Source organism: Alligator mississippiensis, chromosome 3 (assembly GCF_030867095.1).
Source record: "Alligator mississippiensis isolate rAllMis1 chromosome 3, rAllMis1, whole genome shotgun sequence".
Classification (NCBI taxonomy): domain Eukaryota; kingdom Metazoa; phylum Chordata; order Crocodylia; family Alligatoridae; genus Alligator; species Alligator mississippiensis.
The window spans coordinates 299,606,184-299,632,903 of record NC_081826.1 but is presented as its reverse complement, the minus strand read 5'-3'; the positions used below and the strand labels follow the sequence as shown (position 1 = coordinate 299,632,903).

Below are 26,720 nucleotides of genomic sequence, written 5' to 3'. Positions count from 1 at the left end.
TATCTGGCCTCATTGCAGCTGGAATCAGTAAGGGAAAGAGGTAGGGGATACTGTTGATTAGTCTGGACAGATCTTTTTATATACTCTTCCCTTTAGTATTCACATGCTACCACGGTGAGATACATGATACTAGGCTAGATGAACCTGTGGTCTGACACAGTATAGCACTTCTTATGTCCTCACGTTAGCTAAAATGGAAGGAGTAGTCCCTTGACACTCGAAGTAAGTGACTTTGCTGAATATCTGTGATGTCAGCTTTAAGCAGGTATGTACCTGGACATTACTTAGGTTTGTAGGATCATAGGAAAGTAGGGCTGGAAGGGACCTCACAAGGTCATCTAGTCCAGCCCCCTGCTCAAGGCAGGATCAGCCCTGACTAAACCATCCCAGCCAAGGGTCTGTCCAACTTGCTTTTGAACATTTCAAACATGGAGATTCCACAACTTCTATAGGTACTTTGGGGATGATCGCTTGAGATTACCTATTGCTCTCAGTTTATTATTGTGTTAGTGATTTCATATATTCTTCTGCCTTTAAAATCTTCCATTTCAAAAAGGCTCAATGAAAGAAAAAATCAGGCTCTCTCCCTTACCGGAGCTGAGCAGGAAGTCTTGTTACATTAGACTTTGCTGGAATGGAGCCTTCTCAAATAAGGATAGCCCTTTACTTTGTATTCTGGATTACCTACATAGTCTCCTGCTATTTTTTGTCTTGATGAAAAGTTCATACACCGCAGAAGGTAAGATGAACAGCTGTTGCTGGAAAAAATGGCAGTAATTGGTCACACTGAAGAATAAAATCTTGAGCCTCTACACAGGTATGATTGCAGCATTACCACAGCTGCGATACCCGTGCTTTGCTGCAAGATTGGAATGGTGTTTCCACTCCAACTCATGTGTTACATTTCTCGTGCCCTTTGATTTTTTTTTTAATTATTATTTTAAATCCCAAAATACTGAATGTCAGCGCTAATAGCTATACAACATTGCAATGAAATTGTAGAGCAATTACTAAAATATTTATACAAGATGGGCAGGCACATCTGAGTTCAAGCCACCGCGAACAGCTGTAATTGAAAATCAGCTTGGCACTGTTCCTGAGTAATTGAGATTCCTGTCCCTGTCTGTGCAAAAGGGTCAGCATGAGTTGGGGAATGAAGGCAGTGGGCTAAGCTACCTGCTTAATTCATGTGAGCTGAGAACAGTGCTGACCTGAATGGGGGTTGGGCCTGCAGCCATTTTCAAAAGCAAAAAATTGGGTACAAATTCGTTCCTCAGGCCCTTGGAGCAGTTGCAGTAAATGGACCTAAACTGCAATTTCATATCCATTTCTGCTCAAAGCTATTTTGCAGGGACTTTACATATTATAAGAGCAGAGCGACTTTGTCGTGCTGTTGTTGGAACCTGCTTCATTTTTCTTCTACAAAGGAAATAGTCTGCAGCTTTTTGATCGCTCGAGAGTGATAGGAATAGGAGTCTTGAAAGAATTTGTTTCTCGCTAAGCATAAATGCATGTTTAGCATTAAATGTTTTGTTTCATTTCATGCATGCACTTTTTAACAAAGAAATGAATGACTACTGCTCTTGTGTGTGCAAAGACAAAGGTGAAGGTCCTCAGAATATCTTGACATCCTGAGATTAAGCTTCATGCTGCATTATTGTCTTTTTATTTATTTGATTTGTATGCTGCCCTGTTCCAAAAAAGGCCTAAGCAAGCTTACAATAAAAACAAGCTAACTTCTAAAAAAAGATAAAATAGTGAACGATTAAATAGTTCCCCAGACAGTACCTCAAAATTTAACACTCCCCTTCCCTGTTAAATGCCTGCCCAAATAATACCTTACACTGCTTCCAGATCTCGAGGCTCAGCCTCTGGCAGACCTCAAGGGAAAGACAGTTCCAGAGCTGAGGAGCAACTACCAAGAACAATCTCTCCCCATGTTTCTGCTGGGCAAACTTGGTGCAGAGATGGAACTTGCTGGAGGTTGCTCTCAGTTGACCTTGAGGATTGACCTTTGGCACCTTGGGGAGCCAAAGGAGGGCTCTCACCAAAGTCCACCCACCTATTTTGGGCCAGACGCTTGCCTCAATTTTTCTGTCTTCAGTCAGTCTCTAGTGGGTATTACCTTGTCCGGAAGGTTTCCTCTCTTTTTCACTCTGTTTTCTATAGTAATAGTTATAGTCTTATCACTTCAGCCAGCTGTGATAAGAAGCCCGCCACAATGTCTTAATGGAACATTCTGCACAATCTCTCCTGCCACGACTTATTGTTAAGGGAGAAAAATGACTGGACATGTGACTTTTAATGTTGTTGGTCTTGAGGTCTGCCTCAGTGTAGTGAGGGCTCCACCAACCCCTACACCCTCGCCTGTTCCACCGGGTCTTCATTCACAGTCCGTACAGTCAGCCTCAGAGCTGTCTAGACACTTCTTATATCTCTGGGTCTGACAAATCAATAGCCACGTTGAGCCTGGTTATCCTCCACCAGGCTTGAAGCAACACAAGGAACTGACTAGTATTTTACCTATTTTCCTGGCCTGTTGTCTGGGTAGTTGCGTCTCACTATCCTGCTATATCTGGGAGGAATCCTCTCCCACTCCAAAGAAAAGAGAAAAGAAAACAAACTTTGACTTCTTCCTGCCCTTATAGTCCAGTCTTTATGGTACCTCTTCTCAAACCCGGGGCGGCTGCTTGCAACTCTGGTGAGTTAATCTTTCCCTCGGCGGCTCTTCTCTTTTCTTACGGGCTCTTCATGGAACATAAGAAAGGAGGTGATCCCTTATTTATCTAGGGCCCAAGCCATTTAGGACTTGAGTAGTCAAAGTCCCTTGAATTGCATCTGGAAAGGAATTGGAAGCAAGTGCAAACTCTGAAGTATGGGAGTTAGGTCACTCATGGTAACCCAACGCCATCAGAAGTCACACACGCATCTTGTTAGATGTAGGTAATGAAATACGAATCGGAATGTAACTTGCTGGTCATTGCAGTGTGTAAGAGGGCTAACCCAATCCCAGAGAGTTCTCTGCAGGCTTTCTGCATAAGATTGTATAATAAGACATCATTTCTTGGGGCTGTGTTAAATTAAGCAGGGTGCGATAACAAAGCAGTTGTCATCTTGCTATAGAATCATAGAAAATGAGGTTGGAAGAGAGCTAGGAGGTAACATCTAATCCAACCCCTTTCTCAAAGCAGGACCAGCCCCAACTACATCATCCCAGCCAAGGCTTTGTCTACCAGGTCTTAAACACCTCCAAGAATGGAGACTCCCCCACTTCTCTGGATAACCTGTTCCAGTGTTTTACTACCCTCCCAGTAAGAAAATTCTTCCTAATATTTAACTTAAACTTCCCTTGCTGCAACTGGAGACCATTGTTCCTTGTTCTGTCATCTGCCCCACTGAGGCATGAGTTCAAGGCCTGGTCTGGACTCCTGTCAAAGACCATCCCTCAACTGCCCCAGAAACAAATGGGCAACAGGGGAGTTGAGGACAGCCAGCTTCAGTGCTACATTTCACTCCCTTGTGTACCATTGGCTACACAAAGTGGTGTGCCTTAGCCACACAAACCCAGTGAGTCCTTTCCTGTGGTTGGGCCTTTGACCTAGATATTCATCACATAATATAGCTCCAAAATTCAATATAGCTCCCCTTCTCCCCATCACAATAACACCTTGAAACAGATTCTTACTGCAATATAATAATTGTCAGAGATGAAGAAATGTAGAGCAATGAAACCTAATAGGAAATCTAAAACTTAGACCTTTTTAGTAGGCCACAGTGGTGTTAATACTGTAGGCAAGGGATGTCTTTTATGAACCAGTGTTTCTCTCAAGAGGGGAACCTTTCAAGACTAATGGGCTGCCAGGAATGTGGGCGATGTGGTTTGCTAGAGTGAAAGCAAAAGAGTTGGGAGGAAGGGCAGGCAACAAGAGAGGAAGTGGCTGAGAGGAGTGAAGAATATGAAGAAAGAGGGGATATGAGTTCGGATCGCTGCCCTTGGCTTACAGGGCAATCCTCACGATTGCCATCTTCAGTGATGCAATTCTCCATTATGGCTGGGGAAGGCAGATGTGGCCCTCTTTGTTTTAGATGACACTGCCATTCATTTGGGTGCCGTGCATGTCCGTGCTGTGAGTAGCTGGGGTAGATCTGCACTGCTGCAAATCTGCTCTGCCCTGTAAAAGTTCACCATGTAAAAAATGAGTTTCATCGAAGTTGTCGTAGACTCTCTTGGAGCTGCAGCCGCAGGAGCAGAGATGGATGAGATTGCTTTAATGCAGCTCTTACACATAGATTAGGTAGTGGTTAGAAAGATACTATATCATTCAAGATTTAAGGAGCACTTTCCGAAAGTGCCTTCAATTAACAACTAATGGCAAGCTTTTCTCAATGGCTGCTGTACTAATCCGGTGCAGCCAGATAATGATGATGATCATCCACAGAGACTCCAATTTATTTATCATTTTTTATTTCATTGGGTGTCTTCCGGATATCCGAGCAGGTAGCATTCCTAATTGGCTTCTCCATAACGTCAAGTGTGTTTGTTCAGATCAAATCAGTTAATGCTCTGATGTTTTCTCTTTCACTTAAGTTATTTCTCACAGCACAGATGAAATAAATCTTGCATTAGTGAGCACTGTTGTTTGTGTGATGCCAAAGATATAACTAATATGCAAAGAAAACAGTACGTTCCTGATTGTGTCTGTTGTCTCAATACCAGTGGGAGATGAGAAAACCTGTGTAGGGCTAGTTCATTTAAATAGCTTGTGTCCGCCAGTATTTAAAAAGAGACTAATGAATGGAAAGCATTTCTGGGGCCACCTGCAGTGTTAATTAAGGGCTGTAAGAAAAGAGGGGTAGAACCAGGGCTCCTGGGACCCTTCTTGCTGGAGTTGAAAGAGCCCTTGGTCCTCATTTACTCAGCAGTGATAGCTTTGTGTGACCCATCTCTAGCGAAGCTGTCTGGGTGCATTTTTGAGCTGTTCTCATTAAATATAAAAGGCTTCCGTACCAGTGAAAGAAGTGTGCATAATTCTTCCCCACTGCTTAATAATTCTCAAGACTATTTAAAAAAAATAATGAAAGCATTTTCAAAATCCAGTTGATCCTTTCATTGGCTCTTTGCTTGTCTCTCTTTCCTGTGCTAAGTTCCACAGACAGGTAGATGGGCCCTGCCTCAGATTTTGCAGTTGGGAGACGGACTGGGAGAAGATGGGACGTCACGGGGAGGCAAGGTGCTTTGGCTAGAAGAAGATAGGAAGTCATGGGGAGTAGTCTTCTTTTGAGTCTAGTCCAAGAGTTTGCCTTGCACTTCAAGTTCACGGGCCGCTCCCATGCCTAAGACGTTAGGAAGGATAAGGAATTGGCAGAATCAGCAAAAAGGGATTAAGGAAATTCATGGGTGAGGAAGGAGCCATCAGGGTCTGTGAAATACAACAGTCAGGGATGTCACCTTAGGCTTAGGGTATAACTATACCTATGACTGTTGGTGACCGGAGAGTCTGGCACAGAATAGATCACTACCCGCTCCCTCTTTCTTGTGCTCTTCCTCCAAAGCAGGGCTGTCAGTGGATCCATGAGCTCTTCCTCCAAAGCAGGGCTGTCCAGCTTCTGAGCAGCCATGGGTTGCACTGCCCTGTCACCACCTCCCCACAGGTCTGTCTTTGGGCAGCCCTGCTCTAAAGCATCTGCCGCTTGTTGCTGCTGGAGACAGGCCTATTTGTCATCCCATAACGGTGGGCTTGGGCCCACCAGAAACTGCAGGCCACACTCAGTGGCTAGCAGGAGGCCACTGAGAGCACCACGACTAATTTATTGGGCCAACAAATGAGAAAGCAGGAGTGCAGGTTCCAGGGTAATAACCGGGGAGCCAAGGGAGAATAGCAAGCGGAGAGCTCCAGCCAGCGCCCGCTGCCCTTTGAACATATCTAAGGATTCTGCGGCTGCCGCCTAGTGAAAGTGCTCGGAGACGTGAACGGACAAGCAGAAGGAAGACAGCCCTGCAGTTGCCTGACTTCCCTTTGATCAGCTTGAGTTCCCTTTGATTTCCTTCCTGGTCTGGTAAAGGGACAGCTTGGCCAGGGCCAGGAAGAGATTGAATGCAAGGTCCCAGGATTTTGTGAGGCTACTGGGATAGATGGCCCCTTGGTCTGGCCCAGTTTGGCAGTTCTCATATTTGGCAGCTCTATGTTGATTCCTTCTTGGGCTGAGAGGCAATAAAGTTTGGGGGGTACGTTTCTGGTCCCTTTCCAGAAGTACAAATCCAGACCTTGCTCTGGACTTGTGTGGAAGACTGTCTGCAGTCAGGCCAGTGTAAATGGGCTTCTGGTCATTCAGGGCAGGTAGCGAAAGGCACCTGGATGTGACGCTGGCACGTCAGTCCCTTGTGTGGTGCTGGCTGCGGAAACTGGTTGCTGTAACTGCACCAGTCTTATGGGGCCCTGAGCACAACGGACCTTTGATTCTTGGCTGTGACTAATCAAACACGGAGAAGGGGGAGCTCGCAAGGGGACTTGGTTCCTATCGGGGGACAGGACGTCCTGGGAACTGAAGGTGAGAGTAGAAAGAAATAAGCCGGTATACCAAGCCCCGTTGCTGAGATGTCCTGGGAGCCACGGTGAACTCTGCAAGGCTTTGATTGGTTTGCTTTATGTTAAAATTAATATCAAGTAGTTGCAGGAGGGACCTTTTTCAAAGGCTTCAGTGTGGCCTTGGCCAGTACAGCAGCTGGCTGCTCCTTGTAGCAGCCTTTTCTTCCTGCTCCAAGTTGTCAAGTGCAGTTAGTGGAAGTGCATTTGTGAAAATATTTGTGAGCTGGTGGAAAGATCACTGGTCTGGTCTCACCTCTCAGCTGGAATGGCACAGGCCTCCTTTGCAATATCAGCAAGCAAAAAAGCAGATGTGAAGAGCTGGGTGTTATTAAATTCACTATGTCAGCTCAGGGGAGGAAGAAGTTGGCATTGCTGTGGAGAGCTCAGGGAAGGGGCATAAGTTTGCGTCAACTGCTAATTATGGGGGAGTAAAAAAGAAACTTTCCCAAGGACCAAGTTATTCTACAAGTGCCCGCTGCCAAGGTTTCCATGTGTCTTGGAAGCACCGGGGTACGTGTCACCTTAGTGAGGAGAGAGATGACCAGATGGATTGCTGAGCAGTGCATTACGACAGTTTGTACGTTCCCGTTTCAGTTAATACTTCCATTATTCCCAGTTCTTCCATGGACGATTAGGGAGGGTGCATGTGTGTGAGAGGGAATGAAATCTGATTTTAAATGACAGATGTGAGCAGAGTAAATAGTCATGGAAGGAGAAATCAAATAGCTGTAGAAATAATCACGAGCGATTTAACACAAGGGAACTGCATTAAAAGAACATTTCAGGTTGCAAAGTCAAGCACTTAAAAAGCTGGTGCCACTTTAATTTGTGGCCCTGATGCATATGCGTTGTGCGGCAGTATGTGACCATGGAGCCAAACTTTTTTCCACCTACTCACTGCCATGTTCAGCGCAAAGGCGGACAGGACTCAGTTCACGAGCAGCTGTTCAATATTTTGTTTTGTCCTCGTTCAGTATGCACCCCCAGGCCTGCTTTCCCATGCATTATTCAGACCTTCGGCTGAAGACAGAATTGTTAGTCTTCTCATGGCTCTTTCTGCGGTGCTCACACTATTGTATCTTAGTGCTTCCCCATCGATTAATTTATCTCCATGACGCCCCTCTTAAGCATTAGCCCAATGTTACAGATAGGGAGGTGTTAGGGGGTGATGCACCGAGTGCTTAGCATTATCTGTGTTCAGTTGACTTCAGTTGCATCTGTGAAGTTTCTGGCAAATCACACCCCAGGGCCTCAAGGCAGGAATCCAGAAAATGAGGGGCACACAAGGAATGACTGCTTGTGAAAGCTCAGTATAAGAGACCTGCCCGGCGTCACAGAGGAAGCCCATGGCAAAGGCAAGGATACAACCCAATTCTTTAGTGCAGCGTTCAGCTGCATAAACCCAAGCCCATCCTTTCTCTTCCTGCAGTTCTCTGCTTTGTGCGCTATACAGCTTCCAGGCCCTGCAACAGATAAGGGATTTGTTTTATGGATAACAATTCCCTCACTACACAGGCCCGATGCATCCCCAGATCATCCTCTGCATTGCCTAACACAAAGATCCTTTGGAAAAAAACAGTTTGTGATCCTGTCGTTAAAGACTGAGTCAATGCATGGGCCTGAAATACGGTTTTGGTGTTTTGGGTATGACCTTAAAGTTCGTGTGTGTGTAACTTCCCTAGGTTTTTAAAAAAGCAAATGTGCGGCACCCAAACCTGGGGAGTCCACCAGGTGATGGCAGATCGACACGGTTCACCAGCAGAGTTTGGAATCGTCCGATCCACCCCGCGGATCTCTGCCCCTGAATGAAGTGCAGACCCACAAAGGTATTTAGGTGCAGGCTTCCATTCAGTGGGATGAAGCATCTCAGTAGGGAGTTATCTGCAGAGGTGTGTAGGGACCTCTTTGCCTAACTGACAGCAATAGTAGGTTGTCATCCTTCATGTCACCTCCGATGACCTCATGAGGTCCCTTCCAGCCTCGCTTTCCTCTGATCCTGTCTGCACCAGCATTAGTGAGAAATGACCCGTATACTTTGGCAATGGGATTCCCAGGTGCTCGGTGACGGCAGAGGAGTGAGGAGAGATCAAGAACTGGGTTCTGTTCCCGGAAAGGGAGGGAGTGCTAGTGGTCACAGCCCCTTCTGCTCCTCACAGGGAGCTGTAGCTCCTTGTCCTAGCTCTTCAGCCACTTCCGTCCTCCCTTCTTCCCAGCTGCAAGTCTCGCTGTCTCCCCCACTCTCCTTGCCCAAGCATTAGCAGCTCCCCCCTCCTGGTTACTCATCCTCTGTCTATCTCCTGTTCTGCCTCCCTTTTGCTCCCTGCCTCTCTCTCTCCTTGTCCCAGAATCTTTCTCCCACGTACCCTAGGCAGAGACCTCAATGTATGCTTCTTCGTCAGATCTGCCATGGCTTCCCCACCCCCTGGTCTCCAATCCTGGTAGTCTTGCCCTGCCTGTCCTAATCTCCCCACAACTTCACAGTTACTTTCTTCCCTCCCATCCCAGTCCCACCTGGCTCCTTGTCCCAATCTGCTGTTCCCAGCTCTTGCCCCCTCCACTTCCATGTAAAGCGGCTTCCTCCCTCACACTTGCTAGGGAGAGCAGTGCAAGGATCACTGAGAGCATGCCGGGCCTCGTTTCCCATGCCAGCCTGCAGCAAGTAGGGCAGACCCTGCATGGGATGTCTTGCTTTCTAGGCTCCATCCAGGTCTTCAAGAGGCCCTGGCTCTGCTGAGACAGAACGGGAGCCGTTTGGTCACGCACGGGCGCTCTGCAGGGACAGAACAAGCTCAGTGGAGATGTTAGGCGGCTAAATTCCAAGTCTTTTGCTAATCGTGTGCAAGCTGAGGCTTTTCAGGAGCGTGGCCAAAATTGGATGGATTTTTCTTGGGAATGGCAAAGGCCCTAATGCAAAGCTCCCCACCGTCAGTTTTAGTCTCTGCTTCAAAGTATGGTGTCCTTAAAGTCTCTCAAAGAAAAGGTTGCCTTTTTTTTAATAATGAAAAATACATCTTTTTCTCTCTACCTTTTCAGGGAAGCAGCTAAAAATCATTCAGTTCCATTTAAGCCAGACACTCGGCATAGAAAATTTCAGACCAGTTATTTTAAGTTTGGCAAAGCTATAGGCAACTGGAAAAGGATCTTGTAATGGGAAGTGGTGGGCCAGATTGTTAACATAGGGCTGGAGGAATTAGCTATACTGAAGGTAGCATGCAGAAACCCCGTCAGGTTGTAAAGCCTTCTTGGGAGTGAAGGGAAGACAAATTCTTCCTGGTTTGCACTGGTTTCTGTTCAGAGGGAGATGGTTAACCATGTTTGCCTGAGGTCAGACAAAAGGCTGGATACATATCCACCTTATACACTAATTAAAGAAGATACTCATAGAGCACAAGCTTTCACAAACTCGAGTTCACTTCATCAGATTGTTCATGGTTTCACTGTAGAGAGGCCTATTCTTCTAGAATATAGAAGAATTACCATTGCAGACTAAATATCCAGTCTGAGTTGGCTATTTAGCCTAGCATCCATGTGCTGGTCTACCCAGGGATACTAGATTGAAACTATCACCCTGTCATCCCCCACCCAGAGAGAAAGTGGCACAGTAGCAATGGTGATCTCATTTTTTCTTTTTTCCATAGGCCGGGAGCTTTCTTGGCCTCCATTGTTCCCACATCCCGACGGCGTTTCCTCCTATTGTTGATTTGCACAGCCGTTTCCTTACGGACAGGCTGGGGGCTGATTGTTGTTTACTCTGATGCCCTTTCAGAATTGCAGATGAAGCTGTTTGCATCTGTCTTCAAGCACTGTTGGGATGGGAGAGAGATGCTCCAGCCATCCTCCTCCTCACATACCTTCAGAACCACAGGGAAAGAGGGGATCGGTCAGGGATCCAGACCAGGGGCACTAGGCAGCAGGTCTGGAGCAGGGCGAGAGTGATATCTAGCCAAGCCACAAGCTAGGAGCTGGTTGTCAATTGAACATAGGCCTGGAAGCAACAGGGGTCAAGGATCTGGCAAGGCAGTCTTGAACACAAGGAGTCCGGGCTGGAGTCTGGAACCAGGAACTGGCAGGCAGGATCCTGGGGCGCTGACAGAAGTGACGACTTCTCGCACGCTCAGGCCCCAGAAATGCTCTCCAGCTGTGCACTGACAGAAGTGCACAGCTGCAGAGCGCTTTAGAAGTGCCTGATTGCACGACAATCTGAACCCTCCTTACATGTGGGTTCAGGTAAAGGCACTGCAAAGTGGAGCACCTTCATTAACTTCTGTCAGTGCACACCGGGAGCTGATATAGCCCAGCCCCATCCCTGGTGCCGTCTTCAGGCTGGAGCCTTGTGTGTGTGGAGGGGGGGTCGAGTCCACCCGCCCCACCCTCCAGCACAGGTGGGGCAAGCCCCAGACCATGCTCCCTTCCCACCCCCCGCTCTAAGAATAGCACTGGAGCTGGGTGCGCGTGGAGAAAGACAGGATGGGACGGGGCTAGGACACTCAGCCACTCCAAACTGGAGCCAGCATCTGTTGGGTCCTGGGGAGCGCTCCCGCAAAGCCCCGTGAGTTACAGGAGGGAGCTGCACATCTGTCAGCCCCCCAAGGCACAGGGAACCAGAAACACAAAGTCAAAAGCCTCTGGCTAGACACGGAGGCATCTGTCCTGTTGAGCAGCCTGCTGGGCACCGAACAGGCTGCTGCTTCAAAGCAAGCGGCGAGGCCCAGCAAGCAGCTGGGGCCAGATGGCAGTACATGGGCCATTGGCACCCAGGCCCGCTCGGGTAACTCAGGCCAGCTGCTGGGTTTTGGCTGCCCTGGCCCCTGACAGCCCAGCTCTCTTGATCAGCTTGTTTCTGTGCCAGGTACAAAACAGTGAATCTCTCTGTGAATCCTTCATCCTGAGCACCCACAGTGCTGAGGGCATCCTCAGTCTTTTGGGTTTGTCCACCGCGTGCTGTAATGGGTAAGGGCACCAAAGCATCTCTGAATGCTCTTGGGAGACAGCATGTCCAATGTGGCAGGGAAAAATTCGTGCACACAGCATGTGGTGACACGCCAACCAAATTCATTAAACCTCCCACTGCTCGAGGTGACTGCCATGGCTGCGCTGAGAGCAGCAGTCCCTGCAGCCCTCTCTGGTCTGCCGAGAGCAGGTTGGAGACGCCTCGGTTCCAGCTGCTTCAGAAGTTGTCCTGGCAAATGCACCAGAGCTCTGTAATGGCAGCTAGAAACACAAGAAGAAACCCACTTGGCTCTTTCTGCCGGGGCCTCTTCTGTCCCACTGGCTGCTGGCTTGGACAGGGAGCGGGGGGCTCCCCATTCTGCGCATGCAAACAGGGCTTTCCTTACGGTCCTCACGTTTGTGCCTCTTTGGGGGGAGATAGCAGCCGACTCCAGTGCAGACCTTTCTTACAGCAAAGCAGTTCTGAATGTTTCATTTATACAGTGGTTTCCCTTTTAAGTCAGCTGCCGCCTCCCTCATTAATCACGTAATGAAGACAGTCCTAATACAAATGAATAGGGAAGAAGGTAAGCCAAGCGGCACTGCATCTATCCCATTGCAGGTGAGTAAGCTGTGGAGCCACAGATGAGGTGGAAAAGGGGAAAACCTAAGGAAGGAAGAAGTGTGCACAAGAGCCTGATATGTGAAAAGCTCACTGAAATGAGCTGTGCTGCCAGCATTTCTTAGAAATGGCTCTTCCGCCTTGTCAGGGTAGAACGGGGCTCAAGCTCTGCCTGCAGCGCTCCCCATTTTTCCACGCGGATGTGTTTGCCCTGCTGCTGATTCGGCTGCTATTTACAGGGTTATTTCTGTCACAGGCTTGGCTCAACAGAAACCTTCTTATAAATATGGAAATCCAATGATTGAGCTCGCTCTCCCTTGGGACCTGCTCAAAGCATTTTGCTAAGAAGGGGGAAAAAAGGTAGCTGAGAATTGTCTGCTAGCTGGCTTTGTCTCATGTTCCACAGCCAAGAAACCAGCCAAACCTTCAGGCGTTCGCCTGAGTTTTCCTCTGCAGCGTTCAGCTGTTTTGCGGGGATGCTGGAGCGCTGCTCAGGATTACCACATGGTCGATCTGAATTAGAGTCCTAGATTCTAGCTCCCAAATCTTGCAGTTTTCAGGGTGGTACATCTCATCCCAGCAAGAGTCAAGCGGCAAGGGGAGGGCCCACGTGTGCTCTGCACAGATGCAAATCAGCATCCATCTGTGCTCCTGGCTGAAGAGGCAGCAATTCTTCTCAGCCATCAGGAGCCTGGCATGGGGAGGTGTTAATGGCTTACAGTCATGCGTGGGGGGGTTTTCTAAATATTGCTGCCATAACCTTGGATTCATATTCCCAACCTGTTTGTATTGCCCACCGCATAAAAGGACAGCAGGTGTTAAAGCAGACGCTGGCTGCATAGTGTGCTGGAGGAAAGGAGCTCAAAGCAGAGATCAGTTTTTTGATTTGTCTAAAAGGGTCTAAAACTTCCGTTTCCTGTTTCGTTAAATGAAATCGTTACTGGAGCTTGGGTTTCATCTCCATCAGTCTGGGGCCTGGCATCCCAGGCTCCTACCCAGCTTCTGCAGATGCCAGTTCATCTCTTCCTGCGCAGCCCCCATCCTTCCAGGCAAAGCCATCCAAGCTGACAGCCTTGCCTCATATTAACCAGCTCTTTCCTGCAGCGGAGGTGATTCTGAGTAAGAAAAGCATCCGCCAGCTCTTTCCCCCACGCTCTCCCCTGGTCTGAGCCTGCAGTATTCCCAGCTTGTCGTCTCCCTAGCAAGCAGGGCATGCAGTCCCGGGGCCTTCTCTGCCAGTCATTGTTTGTGGTTTGATTTTCATGGTTGAAAGGACCGCTACATCACTTCCTGCTGAACTGCGAGTGAAACATCTCACGCTACATCTCCATTACCACCATTGCGAGTGGACGCTGAGAAAAACTGGGACTCAGCCAATATATGTATAAGCAGCAGCAGCATTAACGCAGCATTATCTAATCCTGCCCAAGGATTGCTGGCCCCAAGGGCAGTGGGTCGAGAAGATGCACAGTAGGTTTGTGGCGAAGGAGAAGCCCTGCGGCTCTGACAGGCCCAGGAGTTAAACCCGGTGAGCTCTGTAGTCTTTGCCCATTTCAGCGTTAAATCTCGATGGAGCCTTTCACTGAACCGGGAACCAAATGAGAGCTTAGGAAGGCACAGTTCTCTTCAAGCCTCCCTCAGAAAACCTGCCCTACGAAACACTCCCCCTTGTTGGGAACGAAGGAAAGTAGAAGCTTTACACAGGGCAGGAGCCGTGCAGAACAGGGGATAATTGCTGGAGTAGGAGTGAACAGGAGGAATAATTAAAGTAGCTTTAATAAAAGCTCTGCGTGGGTGGATTAGAGCAGCCGGGGGAGTAGGGCAGGTGGGAGAAACAAGACCTGATTCATCTAAAGCAGCCTGCAAATTGAACATACAGGAAATCGGCCGACCTGCCTCCTTAGACAGCTGTGGAGCAAGCCAGCGATCCTTCTGACACTGACCCAGTACGGGGATTCATCAGCCCGCTGAAAGGTCTGAATGAAGAACTAGCCAGGCCTCTTCCTGTCATTGCTCCCAGGCCACCAGGCCTTAGGAACATCACATTTGCCATGCGGGATCAAGTCATGCGATGCTGTCCCTAGGGCAGTGGGGAAGAGTGGTCATCATAAGCACTGTGTTGAGGAGCTGGTATCCTTGCAAGGCGTTAAGCCTGGAAGAATGAGCCTGTGCCATCCTCTGTGTTTTCACTTTTCTCTTCAGCACCATTTATAACTAAATCCTAATCCCTTCTTCAGAAGCTGGAACGACCTGCCTTGGTGTCTGGGCAGGCAGCAACCATTGAGTTGGTCTGTAGCTGTTGCTGCAGCCCTGACTGCTTCTCCACCTTCGCATCTTTGGACTTGAAGACCATGAAGCGCGTGCAAGTGATGGAACCTCTTGCCTTGCCATTTCCGACCCTGTCTGCCACTCTTTAGAGGTATGGAAGTCCCCACAGGGGCTCCTCTATTATCTTCCCCCATCTACAAGTACTGGTTACTGTTTGCACTGATTTGGGTGCTCCCTGTGAAGGAAGGGGCATGATTTACTCTTCTCAGACAAGGTGACTCGCCACCTCTTTGAAGCCTCTCCAGAGTCGAGAAGTGCCGCCCCATCCAACGCTGGAAGCGTGATGGAAAGCTGTGCTTTCCCACCGGACGGTCGCTGCGTCTCCCAGCTCTCTCCTCCCAAATTCAGGAGTCAAGAACCCGGCCTGGCCGCCACGGGCAGGTGTAGGGCACATGAGATCCCTTGTCTGTGCGGGACTTTGTGCCCCACAGAGCTGATCACTTGAAGAGTGGAGCTGGTCTATTAGGAAGGGGTTCAGTAGGGGTTTGAGCTCCCAAATCCTGTTGCAGTCACTGCCACTGACTCGCTGAGACCCGGGGCCTGGTATTTAACCCGTCTGGGCCTCAGTTTTTAACCATTTTTTACTCTTTCTCATCCGAGTGTCAAGGTTGAAGACCCAAGGGGGTGGGGGAGTGCTGCAGCTGGCCATGTATTAGACCCATTGTCACCACAGCCGCTAAGGAGTCCCGAGCTGTGATTTACCACCCGAGAGGCAAGCGCGTCTCATGTGGGACCCCAGGGATTTGGCTGAATCATTCAAGAGGCAGAAAAAATATGTGCGGTGCTCCATCTTCTCTTATTGAAAAATAATAAAAAGCTTTTGCAGCAGAGCCATCCCGAAAACACGCGTCAGCGCCTGGTTTGAGATAGTTTATCGCGTCCTCGCGGCCTGTCAGTGCGCTGCGGGTAACCCTTCCTCTAATTTGCAACGTTAATGGTCCACTTAAAGCCGTGTAAAGCGCGTGCTGATACCACCTTTATAAATGCCCGTAATAATACTGATGGTTGTGCCGGTACGAAGAGGAGCTCCGAGGGGAACGCTGCATTGAGCGTACTCTGTCACAGCAGAAGGATGGGGCACGGGGGCTTGCTCACACTTGTTTCTCTGAAGGGCATCTAGCAAAAATCCTATAATTACTTCCATTTTTCTTCTTTGTCCCTCAATCACTTCCCTAAACTGTTCAGCTTTCGAAATTCATCCTTCGCCTGTATCTGAGATGCTTCAGTTAAGCCATATGTCTTCTTTCTTTTCCCCAAGACAAAGTAAAATCTCTCCTATGCTACCGCTAACATCAGGGACTTGGAAAACAGAAGCTTGAAATGTGTCATTCATTTTTCATGGCTTATTCTAGACACTTGTTACACGTCGCTGTCACTTTGACAAGCAAAACTAAAGGAGGTTGTTCTCTCCCTGGGTCGCGTGCAGCGAGCACAGCCCAAATATTGCAGCGGGCAAGTGTCTGGGTATGAATCGCCTCCGTACACATGTAAACATATAAACATATCTGTCGCCAATCTGGTTTTAAACCAAGCAAAAATCTACCGCCTGAGCTACTCGTCTGTGATGAAGTTAAATGTATCGCAGGGTCTCTCGTGTAATGCCTTTTAATGCACCGTTCAGTTCTTGTTCGATTATCTGGTAAAGCTTTGGTCATACAGTTGGCTGGTCATACAGCTTTATGCCCTGGGTTTTTTTTATCTCTGCAGGGTTGATTTTTTTTAAATACTACAAGGGCATAATGGCAATTTCGTCTGATGAGGGGTGCCTGGAGTCTAAAACCATTGGAAGCCATTGGTGTAGAGTCAGACTTTGCCTCAGGAAGGTGTGGAATAATTTTTCTAATTTTTCTCCTGCTCTGGACTAACCCTAGCATTGTAGCCATCATCTCCCGCTTGGGTTTTGTACAAGCAAGTTTGGAAAGCCACCAGGCTGAGCTGCAAATGCTGAAGTCTTTTTTGTATGCATGGAACAGATGTAGCCTGGGTGGTTGAAAGTCTTCCACCCCGCTGCAATGGAGTACGTGCCCCGCAGAAAAACAGTCCAGAGCTTTACCCCAAAGTGCTCAAACTCTGAACAGGGACGGACTTGACAAGCACGTAAAAACATCTAACCGGTACGGCACTGGATGGGTAAGCAGAGCAGAGCTGTAAACACGATTGATGCAGTCACTCATTTAGAGCTACCAAGCTGTCCATACGCTTTGAAGTGAAGAAAAGGCACGCATGTTTGGAGGGTGGTAGGGGTATTTTCTATCCTCTGAGAACCCCTGGCAGGGATGGCAGGTCCTCTGCTGTCCTTGGAGAGCCGGGTTGTCACACGTGAGCACCCTGGATACAAGTGCCTGCTCACCCGAGCTTTTCTGCACCTCCTTGTTAGTGCGAGTTTGCAGAGCAAGGCACCACAAAACCAGCCTTTGCACGTGCAAGTCTCTTCCCTTGGCTGTCCCAGGAGAGCGGAGTGGTAATTGCCTACAGCAGTGTGTCTTGGGCACATCCCGGTACTCAGACTTTCAGCACTTTTAAGTTGGGCAGACGAGCACTTAACGCCCAGCTATTTTTAGGTGCAACCGTTCTAACTGTGTGACACTAATGAGCAAGTAGGTCACAGTGATTCAGCCTCTGATTATCAAGCCGGCGTCTCCAAACTGCTGAGTAAAGTGATCGCTGAAGCCTGCATCTCATTCCTTGCTTTGTCATTTTAGGGGGCAGGAGCTCACCGTGAAATTGTCTTGCTTGCAGCAGTGACCAGGAGGAGCAGCCTTACAAAGCCTTTGGATTTCCCCCAGCCTGGGATCTGGCTCATCCAAGCACTAGGGAGGGTTGAGCACACCAGGCCAGACAATTTTCACTGCTGCTATTTGGTGTTCAGTGAAATAAAACCCAAGTCAAGAGCTTTACAAACAGGCAGTTCACCATGACTGGAATCACACCAGCCGAACAGTCAACCCCCTGTGTGTGGGGCTGCCTGGTCTAACTGGCTCCTTCCCAAAGTTGTCATGGGGTGGGAGGCAGAGGATGCTCACAAGACCCCCGGGGACCAGAGGCATTTTCCAGGAGGCGTGGAAAAGCAAGGCAGCCGGCGATGAGTAGATGGCACGGTGCCATTGCACAACTTCTTTGCTGGTTGCACTCATTCTTTTTTGCCTCCTTGTGAAACACTGAGCATTGGCTGCTGTCTGCATGTCAGCTTCAGCAGGTCGGATCAGATGTGGCAGGCCTTGTGTTCCTCCTAAAGCTGGGTAAATCCCACCAAAGTAGGAAGGGAAATGAGTGTTGTGTGTGCCTTTAAACTCCTGAAAAAAGACTGTGCTTCAGCCAGCCCCGTGGCCCTTTTCATGTTAGCTCTCCCTGACTGCTCCGGCAACAGGAAAGCTTACAGATGTGAAATGTTAGCATCCATGCAAAATACACTGGTAGGATACAGCAGGAGCTGAGGGTTTCTAATATCCGTTGCCAGAGCCTTGACACAGAGGGAAATAAATAAAACCCCAACAAGGATCCGTCCCCCCATTCGGGCAGTGCGATGGTGCACGCACAGTTAGGCGGAGAGAATTTGAGCACCCGAGCAGCAGTTCTTGGGATCACTTGATTTCCTCCTCCAAGAATGAGGGACCAGGAAACTCAGAAATTAAAAAGCTTAATGTTTCCTGCGATTCCCCAGGGTGCTCCATCTGAAAGATTTAAACCCCCTGCAGCAGCTGCAGACTTTCATCCTGATGCAAAGCATTCTGTTCATCCCAGTCAGCAAATGGCAATAATGCCGTGTGACCAAGGATCTGTTATACGGCCGAGCTGTAATTTCGAGCTTAGACTACACTAATGCTTGTATCAATCTGGAGGGTTATTTTTTTTTCTTCAGAAAAAAGAAAAAAGCTAAAAGCTAAAAGTAAATTCTAATAGCAAGTAAATGTGATGGAATCTCAATCTGCTTGTAGGCATTTTGCAAGCAAAAAGCTAATTAGCCCAGTAAATGACTCTCTAGCAGCATTGGATTTATAGAGGAGGAACCTGTTCCCTATGCACAGGCACAGATCGCATCCATTTAAGGAGCGGCAATTCCAACCCAAATGCCGTGGGGATTCCTTCTCTCTCGGTCAGGTTTGTGACTAGGGAGTCTTGTGCCTTGCTGCAAAGTGTATGTAAAATGATCGGTGGGAAGTACCGGAGCGCCTCTGCCCTCCCAAGCCAGGGGCATGCAGTAGCATTAGGAGAATTGCCCCCTGTCCAGCTCGGCTCTCATTTCCGGTCTGCGCGGTTTTGGGGAGCAGAAGACTGCAGCACTTGTTGGGGCAGTGGCTGTTCTGCTCGCACTGCCAGTATTGCTCCCCATAACGTGAGCCAGTCTCCCGGGATGCAGTACACCTGTTCCCTTCTCAGGCTCCATTTCAGCCCAAACTTTGGACGTTGGCTCAGATTGTGAACTTACCTTGTCTTGTTAGTTCAGCGCTGGGGCCTGGGTATGTAGACACCTCCCTTCTCTCGGTTTCCATGCAAGTTAGGGAGGTTTTTAAATATCACTTGTGACTCCTTAGCCTAGATGCCTAATTCCCAGGGAGGATCCCCACCTGGGAGAGCACAAATGCACTTTTCAGTGACAAACGGATGTCAGATAATGCTTGGAGATTTCACCTGTTCTCTCAGGATGTTCATTTGCACTGGAAGCAGAGCAGGCTGCCCTACCGCTCTGTGGCAGCTTTATAAAATGAAGTATTCCATCAGACCCCCAATTAGCTGTCATCTCGTCCCGATTGTCTCCTTTCTAGCATGATGGAGAGACCGGCGTTGGGAAAAAAATCACATTTGCAATGTGCACTTTTCAGTCGCTATCCTGTCACACACCTGGCATGTAACATGGCCAGCTTAATTGGGTAGGTGGATTTGAAAGACCGGTTCTGCTTTATATCAGCATCAAGGTAATCCACCTTTCAGCTGCAATTGTAAAACAGATTGAACACCTGAGGTTATTAGAGATCTGGGGTTTCTCTTCCTAAGAGCAGGAATTTTAACCATGCTGTGGCACCTAAAACCCATCACATTTTGTCCAGCTACACCTTTCCTGGGGGCTGTTCTTTTCACTACCCGTACTTTATTGTTTCTGTGCACCGTTGGTGGAACCGCTACCGTGTTCCTCCCCAGCTGGGGTTGCACAGGTGTCGAGTACAACGAGTAGTCATGTTCTGCAGAACTATGCGTAAGGTATTTTGAAACCCTTGGATGAAAAATGTAAGGAACAAAGTTCTGCTAGTCATGAAATGCAATGATCGCTGAGAGAATACAAATAAAGAGAGTCTTGGTAAAATATCATCACCTTAAATTTGCTAGAGTCCCAGCTCTGTTAAGGCAGAGCCTTAATGGGCTGACATACTTTTATTTCACAAGCGCCCTCTCTTCAAAAGGTGTAAGCTCCTCCATGCATAGCGAAGAGGTCACGAAGCCAGGGGTAACAGTCGGATCAAGGGCGTTGACATTCTGGGAACGGTTCCCCAAGGGAGCTTCATTAACAGCAGAGGAGAGAAGCCCCATTTTCAAATCTTTCTCAGCTCCTTGCAAGCACTGTCATAAAGCACCGAATTGCACAGGTTTTTTCTTTCTTTCTTTCTTGAGTTTTTCATTAATAAACTTTGCCCTTGCCAAAAACAAAACTCAAGACATGGAGAGAATGAAAATGTTGATTATAGTATATGAAATGGTAAGTGCCAGTATTAGCATCCAAAGCTGTTGCACCCGGTGAAATAAAGAGGACGCTTTCCTTGAATATTTGGCGTTTAATAATAGATAGAAGTTTTCCATGGAGTTCTACCTGTTGTGAATCAGAATGTCTTTGTCTTAGTTTTTCCCTCCTAGGTGGGAAGAAACGGATGCTTTTGACAGCCAATTTTAATTTTTGCCCTGGTGCCACAAAGGGAGAACTTCAGTAGCTTTGAAGCCTGCAATGAATGGTGGTTAAATGTTTTATCACTGATGGGATTGTGTGAAATGGCAGCCTGCATATTTTACATGGTTAGCAAAAGACTGCTATAGAATACACTATCACCAGGACTCGATTTTTTAAAGACCTTGATTTCCCAGGAAAAGAGACATCGCGTTTTTTGGTGACGGTTGGTTGTTGTGGCATCCAGGAAGAATTTTACTGCTGATGGACAGATCCTCAAGACCCCATAGTTACACCCAATGTGGGTCCAGAATGGGAAGTAAAAACTGATTTGCCTTTACCCTACAGGCACCAGATGTTTCACCTCCATGTTCATCCAGTTGTTGGCTTTGCTGAGGCCTGCCGCCAGATAGGCAGTTCATGCCAGGTAGAAACTGGACTCACGCTGCAAATGCAGTGCACTCAGGCCACCAAGCACTCATCAAATAGGAATGGCTTTGTCTTATTGCCAACCTGCTGACCCAGAGGTAGAGAAAACCCACTTTATATTCCTAGTGCAATTCATCATCTAAGCCTGTTGTTGAAAGCTAAAATTTTCAAATAGGACCTGAACATTAAACTTGCTTCTAAAGTTGTGGAGTGTTTGTCTCTGGTTTTATTTAACTTAAAGCGCAGACTTATTTTCTGTTCCCTACCAAACCTGTATACTGAGTGGCCTTGCCTACCAGTGAATTAGAGAAGTGACTGTCTATCTGTGTTTGCTAAAATGTGTCTGTCTGTCTTTTTTTTTAACAGGATCCAACAGCTGCATCCATCTCTGACAGAGACTGTGCTACAAGAGAAGGAGAGACTGTAGCCATGAACTATAAGCCGTCCCCACTCCAAGTGAAACTAGGTGAGTCTCTGTGTGCTAGCACAGAGTGGTATCTTGTGTATTTTAAAATATGTAGGACTGCAAAAAAATGCAATAAGAGTTCAGTATGGTAGGAAGTTATGTGACACGACATTCATGTCCCCACTGTTGCTGCTGAGTGCTCCAGTTCAGCTCAGACAACTTTGCAAAATGGCTTACAAATCTAACTATAACCCAGACAGTGTGCTGGTAAGAACAGCTCTTTTTTCCGTTATCACATCGAAGCTTCTATAATTTAATATCTGTAACCACAAGGGACAGTGTAGCCTTTTGCCTCTAAGAGGTGCATCAAAGCAAGTTCAAGCCTAAGCCTAAGCAGGAACAAGGGTACTATAGAGAAGACTATAAGAGGGGATATGACTGGGGAGTCTTTGTGAGGAAATCTCTCCGGGACTGTCACCGGGGCAGATCCAGAGAATAAAACAGGGTGCTATGTGCTGGGGCAAAGATAGCAGATATGGACCCAAGACTGAAAAGGAGGATCACTGTAGCACCAGAGAAGAATCCACCGATCAACCCTTGTGGTTGGGACCAATGATTCTGCTAGATTATCTTTAGAACAGATAGCAGAAGACCATAACAGGCTCAGGAAGATGCTGCAAGAAATAGAGATTCTGGGGATCTTCAGTGGGATCTCCTAATCCCGAGAGAAGGAGGGTAAAGGTGTCTTAAAATAATGCAGAACAACAAATGGCTCAAAAGCTGGGGTTGGAAGGGGGTTATAGGAAGTTTGACCACTGGCAATTGTGCTTGGACAGAGGACTCTTCTCAACAGATGGTCTCCATCTGGGTGTGTGTTCTTCTGGTCTGCTCGGGTTGAGTCTGGCATGATTGATCAGAAAAGCTTCAATCTAAGGAATGAAGACAAAAGACTGGGAGAAACTTGTGTAAACTCCATGCCTGGCTTTAGTCTGCAGGAAGAGAAAAAGTCAAGTAAGTGAGGATATGACACTGGATGAGGAGTATTGGAGCATAGGATGATAAGAAGACTGTGGTTGGGTCAGCAGTACACTTGCTGACAGGACTGTACCTCATCTGGCTAGGAAACTGGGGTTGGGCAGGACAAGCAAGGTCGTAATGGACCTTGAAAGTGCCCAAACAGGACTTGGGCAGAATTTAAGCACCCAGATCTCAAGGGGTGATCCAGATTAACCCTGTCCAGCTGCTACAAAACTGCCTAGGCACATGGAGTCATTAGATACCTTAGCTTGACCCAAGAATATGCCTTGGCACCCAGAGGTAGACTGCCCCGTACGCTCAGAAGCAATCCACACCAGTCACCAAAGTGCCTCACTGCCATCTAATCTCTGTTACAATCCAGATCATGGCAAATGACCATGCCAAGATGCAGCTCAGTAGCAAACAAGAGTGGTGGTACCCTTCTTCTTCCCAGTAGCCTAATGATTACACCACTCACCCAGGAAGAGGAGAACCCCTCAGCCTGACAGCGATTTGAGTCCACATCTGCCACTTCCAGAAGAATACCCTAGCTACCAGTTTATAGAATAAGCTGGTGAGGGCACTCTTTACCCCTCCTGTTAATTGTATCAGGTTTCCGCATGCTGAACCCACTCATATTGAATCACCTTCCCATGCCAGGAGCCAGTCATTTAGAAATGCAAAGCTCAGGTGTAGGTACCTTAAGAATCAATTTGAATCCTGGTCTGGTCCTGAAAAATAAACATGAACTGAGAAATCCCCAGCCAAGTTGGTTTAAATGGATAAAGAAAAGTAGGTCCATAGTGTAGGTTCTCAGTTTCAACAGGAAAATCTTTGAGAAACGAAAGGAGCTAGTTAGTGAAGTCAGCTGGACTAAGGACAGTTGAATGTGGAGAAATATTTTACACTGTTAATCTAAAGAAATGTGAAGCTATCAGGAATGTCTAGCCCAAAAGTAAGGGAGAAATAGGTAGGAAAGGGCTTCAGAGGAATCTGTATGATTAACCATCTCAAGAAGAATTCCAGGAATAAGCTGATGGTCTACAAGGAATAGGGAAGGACAAAACACAAAAAGCTATGGTTTAGACAGCAAGAAGTGTGGGGGGAAAGTGAGAACTGCTGGCAGTCAAGCCAACTTGGACCTTGAGAAGGATACTGAACACACAGGAAAAGTTTCTTCATATACATAGAAAGAGAACAAGAAAAGAATCATAGAAATTAGGTCTGGAAGGGACCCCTGGATGTCATCCAGTCCAAACCCCTGCTCCAGGCAAGATCACCCCATCCAAACTATCCCATACAAGTGCTTGCCTAACCTAGTTCTGAAACTGCACAATTAATACAGGACATATTGCCCCAAGACCTCCCAAACCTGCCACAGGAAAGCAAGAGGACAAGGATTGTCATTGTCCTGCCACTGCACGGGTTGTTAAAATCCATTTGAGAGAGATCCAAAGCAGAGGGTCACTCCCCCTGCTAGAGAGGAAGGTAAAACCCTCTCCCCGACCCACCTTTCCATGTCAGTCTGACCATGGATAAAATTCCTGACCCCAAATACAGCAATTGGTCTGCCCCTGGGTGGAGGGCAAGACCCTCTACCCAAGAACCGCCAGGTGTTAGTTCTGGTGGGAGCACTGGCACAGTCCAGTCACAGCCATGGCATCTGCATGCCATTTTATAGGGATGGGGTGGGAGAACTAGGTATGGTACATATATTAAACAAGAACTCTTGCAGATCTCAATAAAGACCTGGGGAGCAAAGGCATGATGGCTAATGAGAATGAGGGTATGGCAATAGAAATTGCCACAGCCAAAGTGACAGCAAGTCTCAACGAGCTCAATGCATTCAGTCTGGCAGGGGGGTCACACTGGATAATCCCCCTTGTAGATGTTTAAAAGAACTGGTATCTGAAGGGAGAGGTGGTTAGCAAGACAGAGGTGGAGAAGAGCAAGTGTCCTGCCTACATGGAAGAAGGGCTTAAAAAGCAATCCAGCCTGATCTTGATAATATGAGTCTTTAGCACATGTTTTGAAGGAAAAATAATTGGGCACATGGTAATAAATCATAGATGTGGGGAGGGAGGGAACAGCATGGGTCTACCAAAGGTAGGTCATGCCAGACTCACTTGGTATTGCTATGACAAGACAGTTGATATCACATCAAAGGAATTACAAAACTCTAATCATTTGGACTCGAGTGAAACATTTGATATACGGTTCCACTTAGGGAAGTATTAGTTAAGATAGGGCTTAGCAGAACAGGTACGAGGTATGTAAAGCACTGGCTAATGGGGAGACCACACCAGGTTCGTCGAAAGAGGGAGTGTCAGCCTGGAGGAAATGACTAGTGGAGCTCCTCAAAGATCAGTCTAGGGGCTGATCTCTCGTAGTAGGTCCATTTATCAGAACAGGAAGTAGAAGCACATTCAGGAAATTTGCAGGTGACCTAAAGCTGGAAGGCAGCGTCGGTGCTGAGGAGGATCAGGATGCTGTTCAGGAAGAACCAGATGACCTGGAGGCATGGAGTAGTCACAGAATCCCAAAGCAGGAAAGGCGCTCAGGGGACATCTTCTCCTCCAGCACCCTGCAGGATGTGCTGCTCCCAACCCATCCCGACAGATGCCATCCAGGCTCTTCCTCCTCCTCTGTTCAGTATTTGTAAAAGAAGGAAGGTGAAAAAAGAATTAAGTGCAACATTAGCAATTGAAGATCAAAGAGCACGATTTTTTCCTAAAAACTGGGAGCTCAATAGTCAGAAATGACTGAAGAGGAGAAAGACCTGGGTGTACCAGGATACAGGCAGGCAGACCAGTTATATCATGATATTACGTTAAGCGCTGGAGTCGATGACTGAGAGAGGTCGTGGACTCTCCATCCTTGGGAAGTTCCTAAGAGCAGGTTAAAAATGCATTTGGCTGAAATGATTTAGACAGGAGCAATCCTGCCTTGAGCAGGGGGTTGGTGACAGCTTGAGGTCCCTTCCAGCCCTATTTTTCTTTAATTCTTTATCCATGTGGAACGATCCTGGTATAAACTGTGACCATGTCGCTGGTTGCTGCTTGCTCCTGCCAATACTGGAGTAGCAAAACCATCGCATCTTAACCCCTGAATAATGCAAGGTGAAAGCAATCAAGCTCTAGGAGCATGAAAACCTACCAGTTAAATCCTAACAGCTGTTGCTTTCTTTGGAGGTAACTAAAGCAGTTTAAAAAGACATCTGTCTGTAGCCTCAGTCAGTCATAGGATGAATATGAGCCCTAACAGCATAAGATGGAGCCTGATAAGTTTATGAACCAGATTAAACCATACAGTTGCCCGCCAGGAGGTCCCTTCAAGTGCTGTGTTCCTGCAAGAGAAATATTTAGTGCTGATAAATGCTCTGCTGGTACGGGTGAAATCTAGCAGCTGCTTGGAGGAAGCCAAGGCTTTCGCTTAGGGCGTGCGCTCAGCGAGTGTTGATTATATTTGTGTCCTGGCTCCGGCGGGAAGTCTCTTCCAGCGTAGCTAGTGCACACAGTGTGCCTGGGCAGCTGTGCTCCCATACATCCCACCTGTCCCAGCCAGGTCCACAGCCAGTCTTTGCTCCTGGCCGCTCGGAGAATCCTCAGGGTTTTATGGGGCAGGAGAGGAGTCACTTGATGTCTTGGTGATCCACTGATGCTGGTCTTTAATCTTCGTCAGCTGCAGCTGCTTAAAAACACATCTGACATGCAAGATTTTTTTACTCCACTTAATGCAGCTGACTTCCCTTATTACATTGCCTCTGTTTTCGTCTTTCCTCCACTTTATGCCTGGCATTGGGTCTCAAACTCATTGGGGCAGTGACTGTCATTTAATCTCTTTGAGAGCCCCATAGAAAGTTATGGAACTGTATAAATGTTTAATAGCTTAGCTTAAAGAGTTACTGCCTGGTCATTTTAGGGAGCAGGGTTCTGGTCCTATTGCAAATGTTTCATATGGATAGCAGCATTAACCTTTCTTTAGCGCTGTTATAGCATAATCAATTGCTGTAATGGCAAACCTAGTCCCCTGTTCCGACGGTGGATTGATAAATGTCCTTTTTCCTTTACGAAGTTTTGAAATGTAAGCCAGCTGCATGGGTATCCTGGGAATCTTGGTTCAGATGAGCTCAGTTAAATACCGACATGGCAGAAATACAGCTTTTACTTCCAGGGGCAGCAGTATTTGGAAATGCAGCAGACGTGGTGGGCTGCATCCCAGGAGAGGGAGAGTGTCTGGGACTGCAGAGCCATCCATCCAGGCAAATGTCCCCTCTGTGTCAGGAGGGCTCTTTGGTTTCACAAAGCATTGCTCATGGCATTGTGGGAGTCAGAAACAGGAAGAACGTCACGGCTGCACTAGAACTGTAGACATACTGCTCCGAGGCTGGGGCTGGCCTGACCAAAATTGGGGCAGTAAAAATATCATTCTCCTCAAGGGAAAATGCACCGAAGCCAAACTTAAAAATGCACATAAATGGGCAGTACCTGCCTATGTGGATACTATGCTACCTGGCTCTGGTGGCAGACC

General features: G+C 47.6%; 1 protein-coding gene across 2 annotated transcripts in view; it reads left to right on the top strand.

Annotated features, from left to right (window-relative positions):
• Positions 1 to 26,720, top strand: part of FAM219A (family with sequence similarity 219 member A) — a 126,822-nt gene that overhangs the window by 48,550 nt on the left and 51,552 nt on the right. For both annotated transcript variants that reach the window (XM_006269952.4, XM_006269951.4), the window contains exon 2: positions 21,134 to 21,233. In XM_006269952.4, the coding sequence (XP_006270014.1) occupies positions 21,134 to 21,233 (100 nt within the window). The remainder of the gene's footprint in view (positions 1 to 21,133; positions 21,234 to 26,720) is intronic.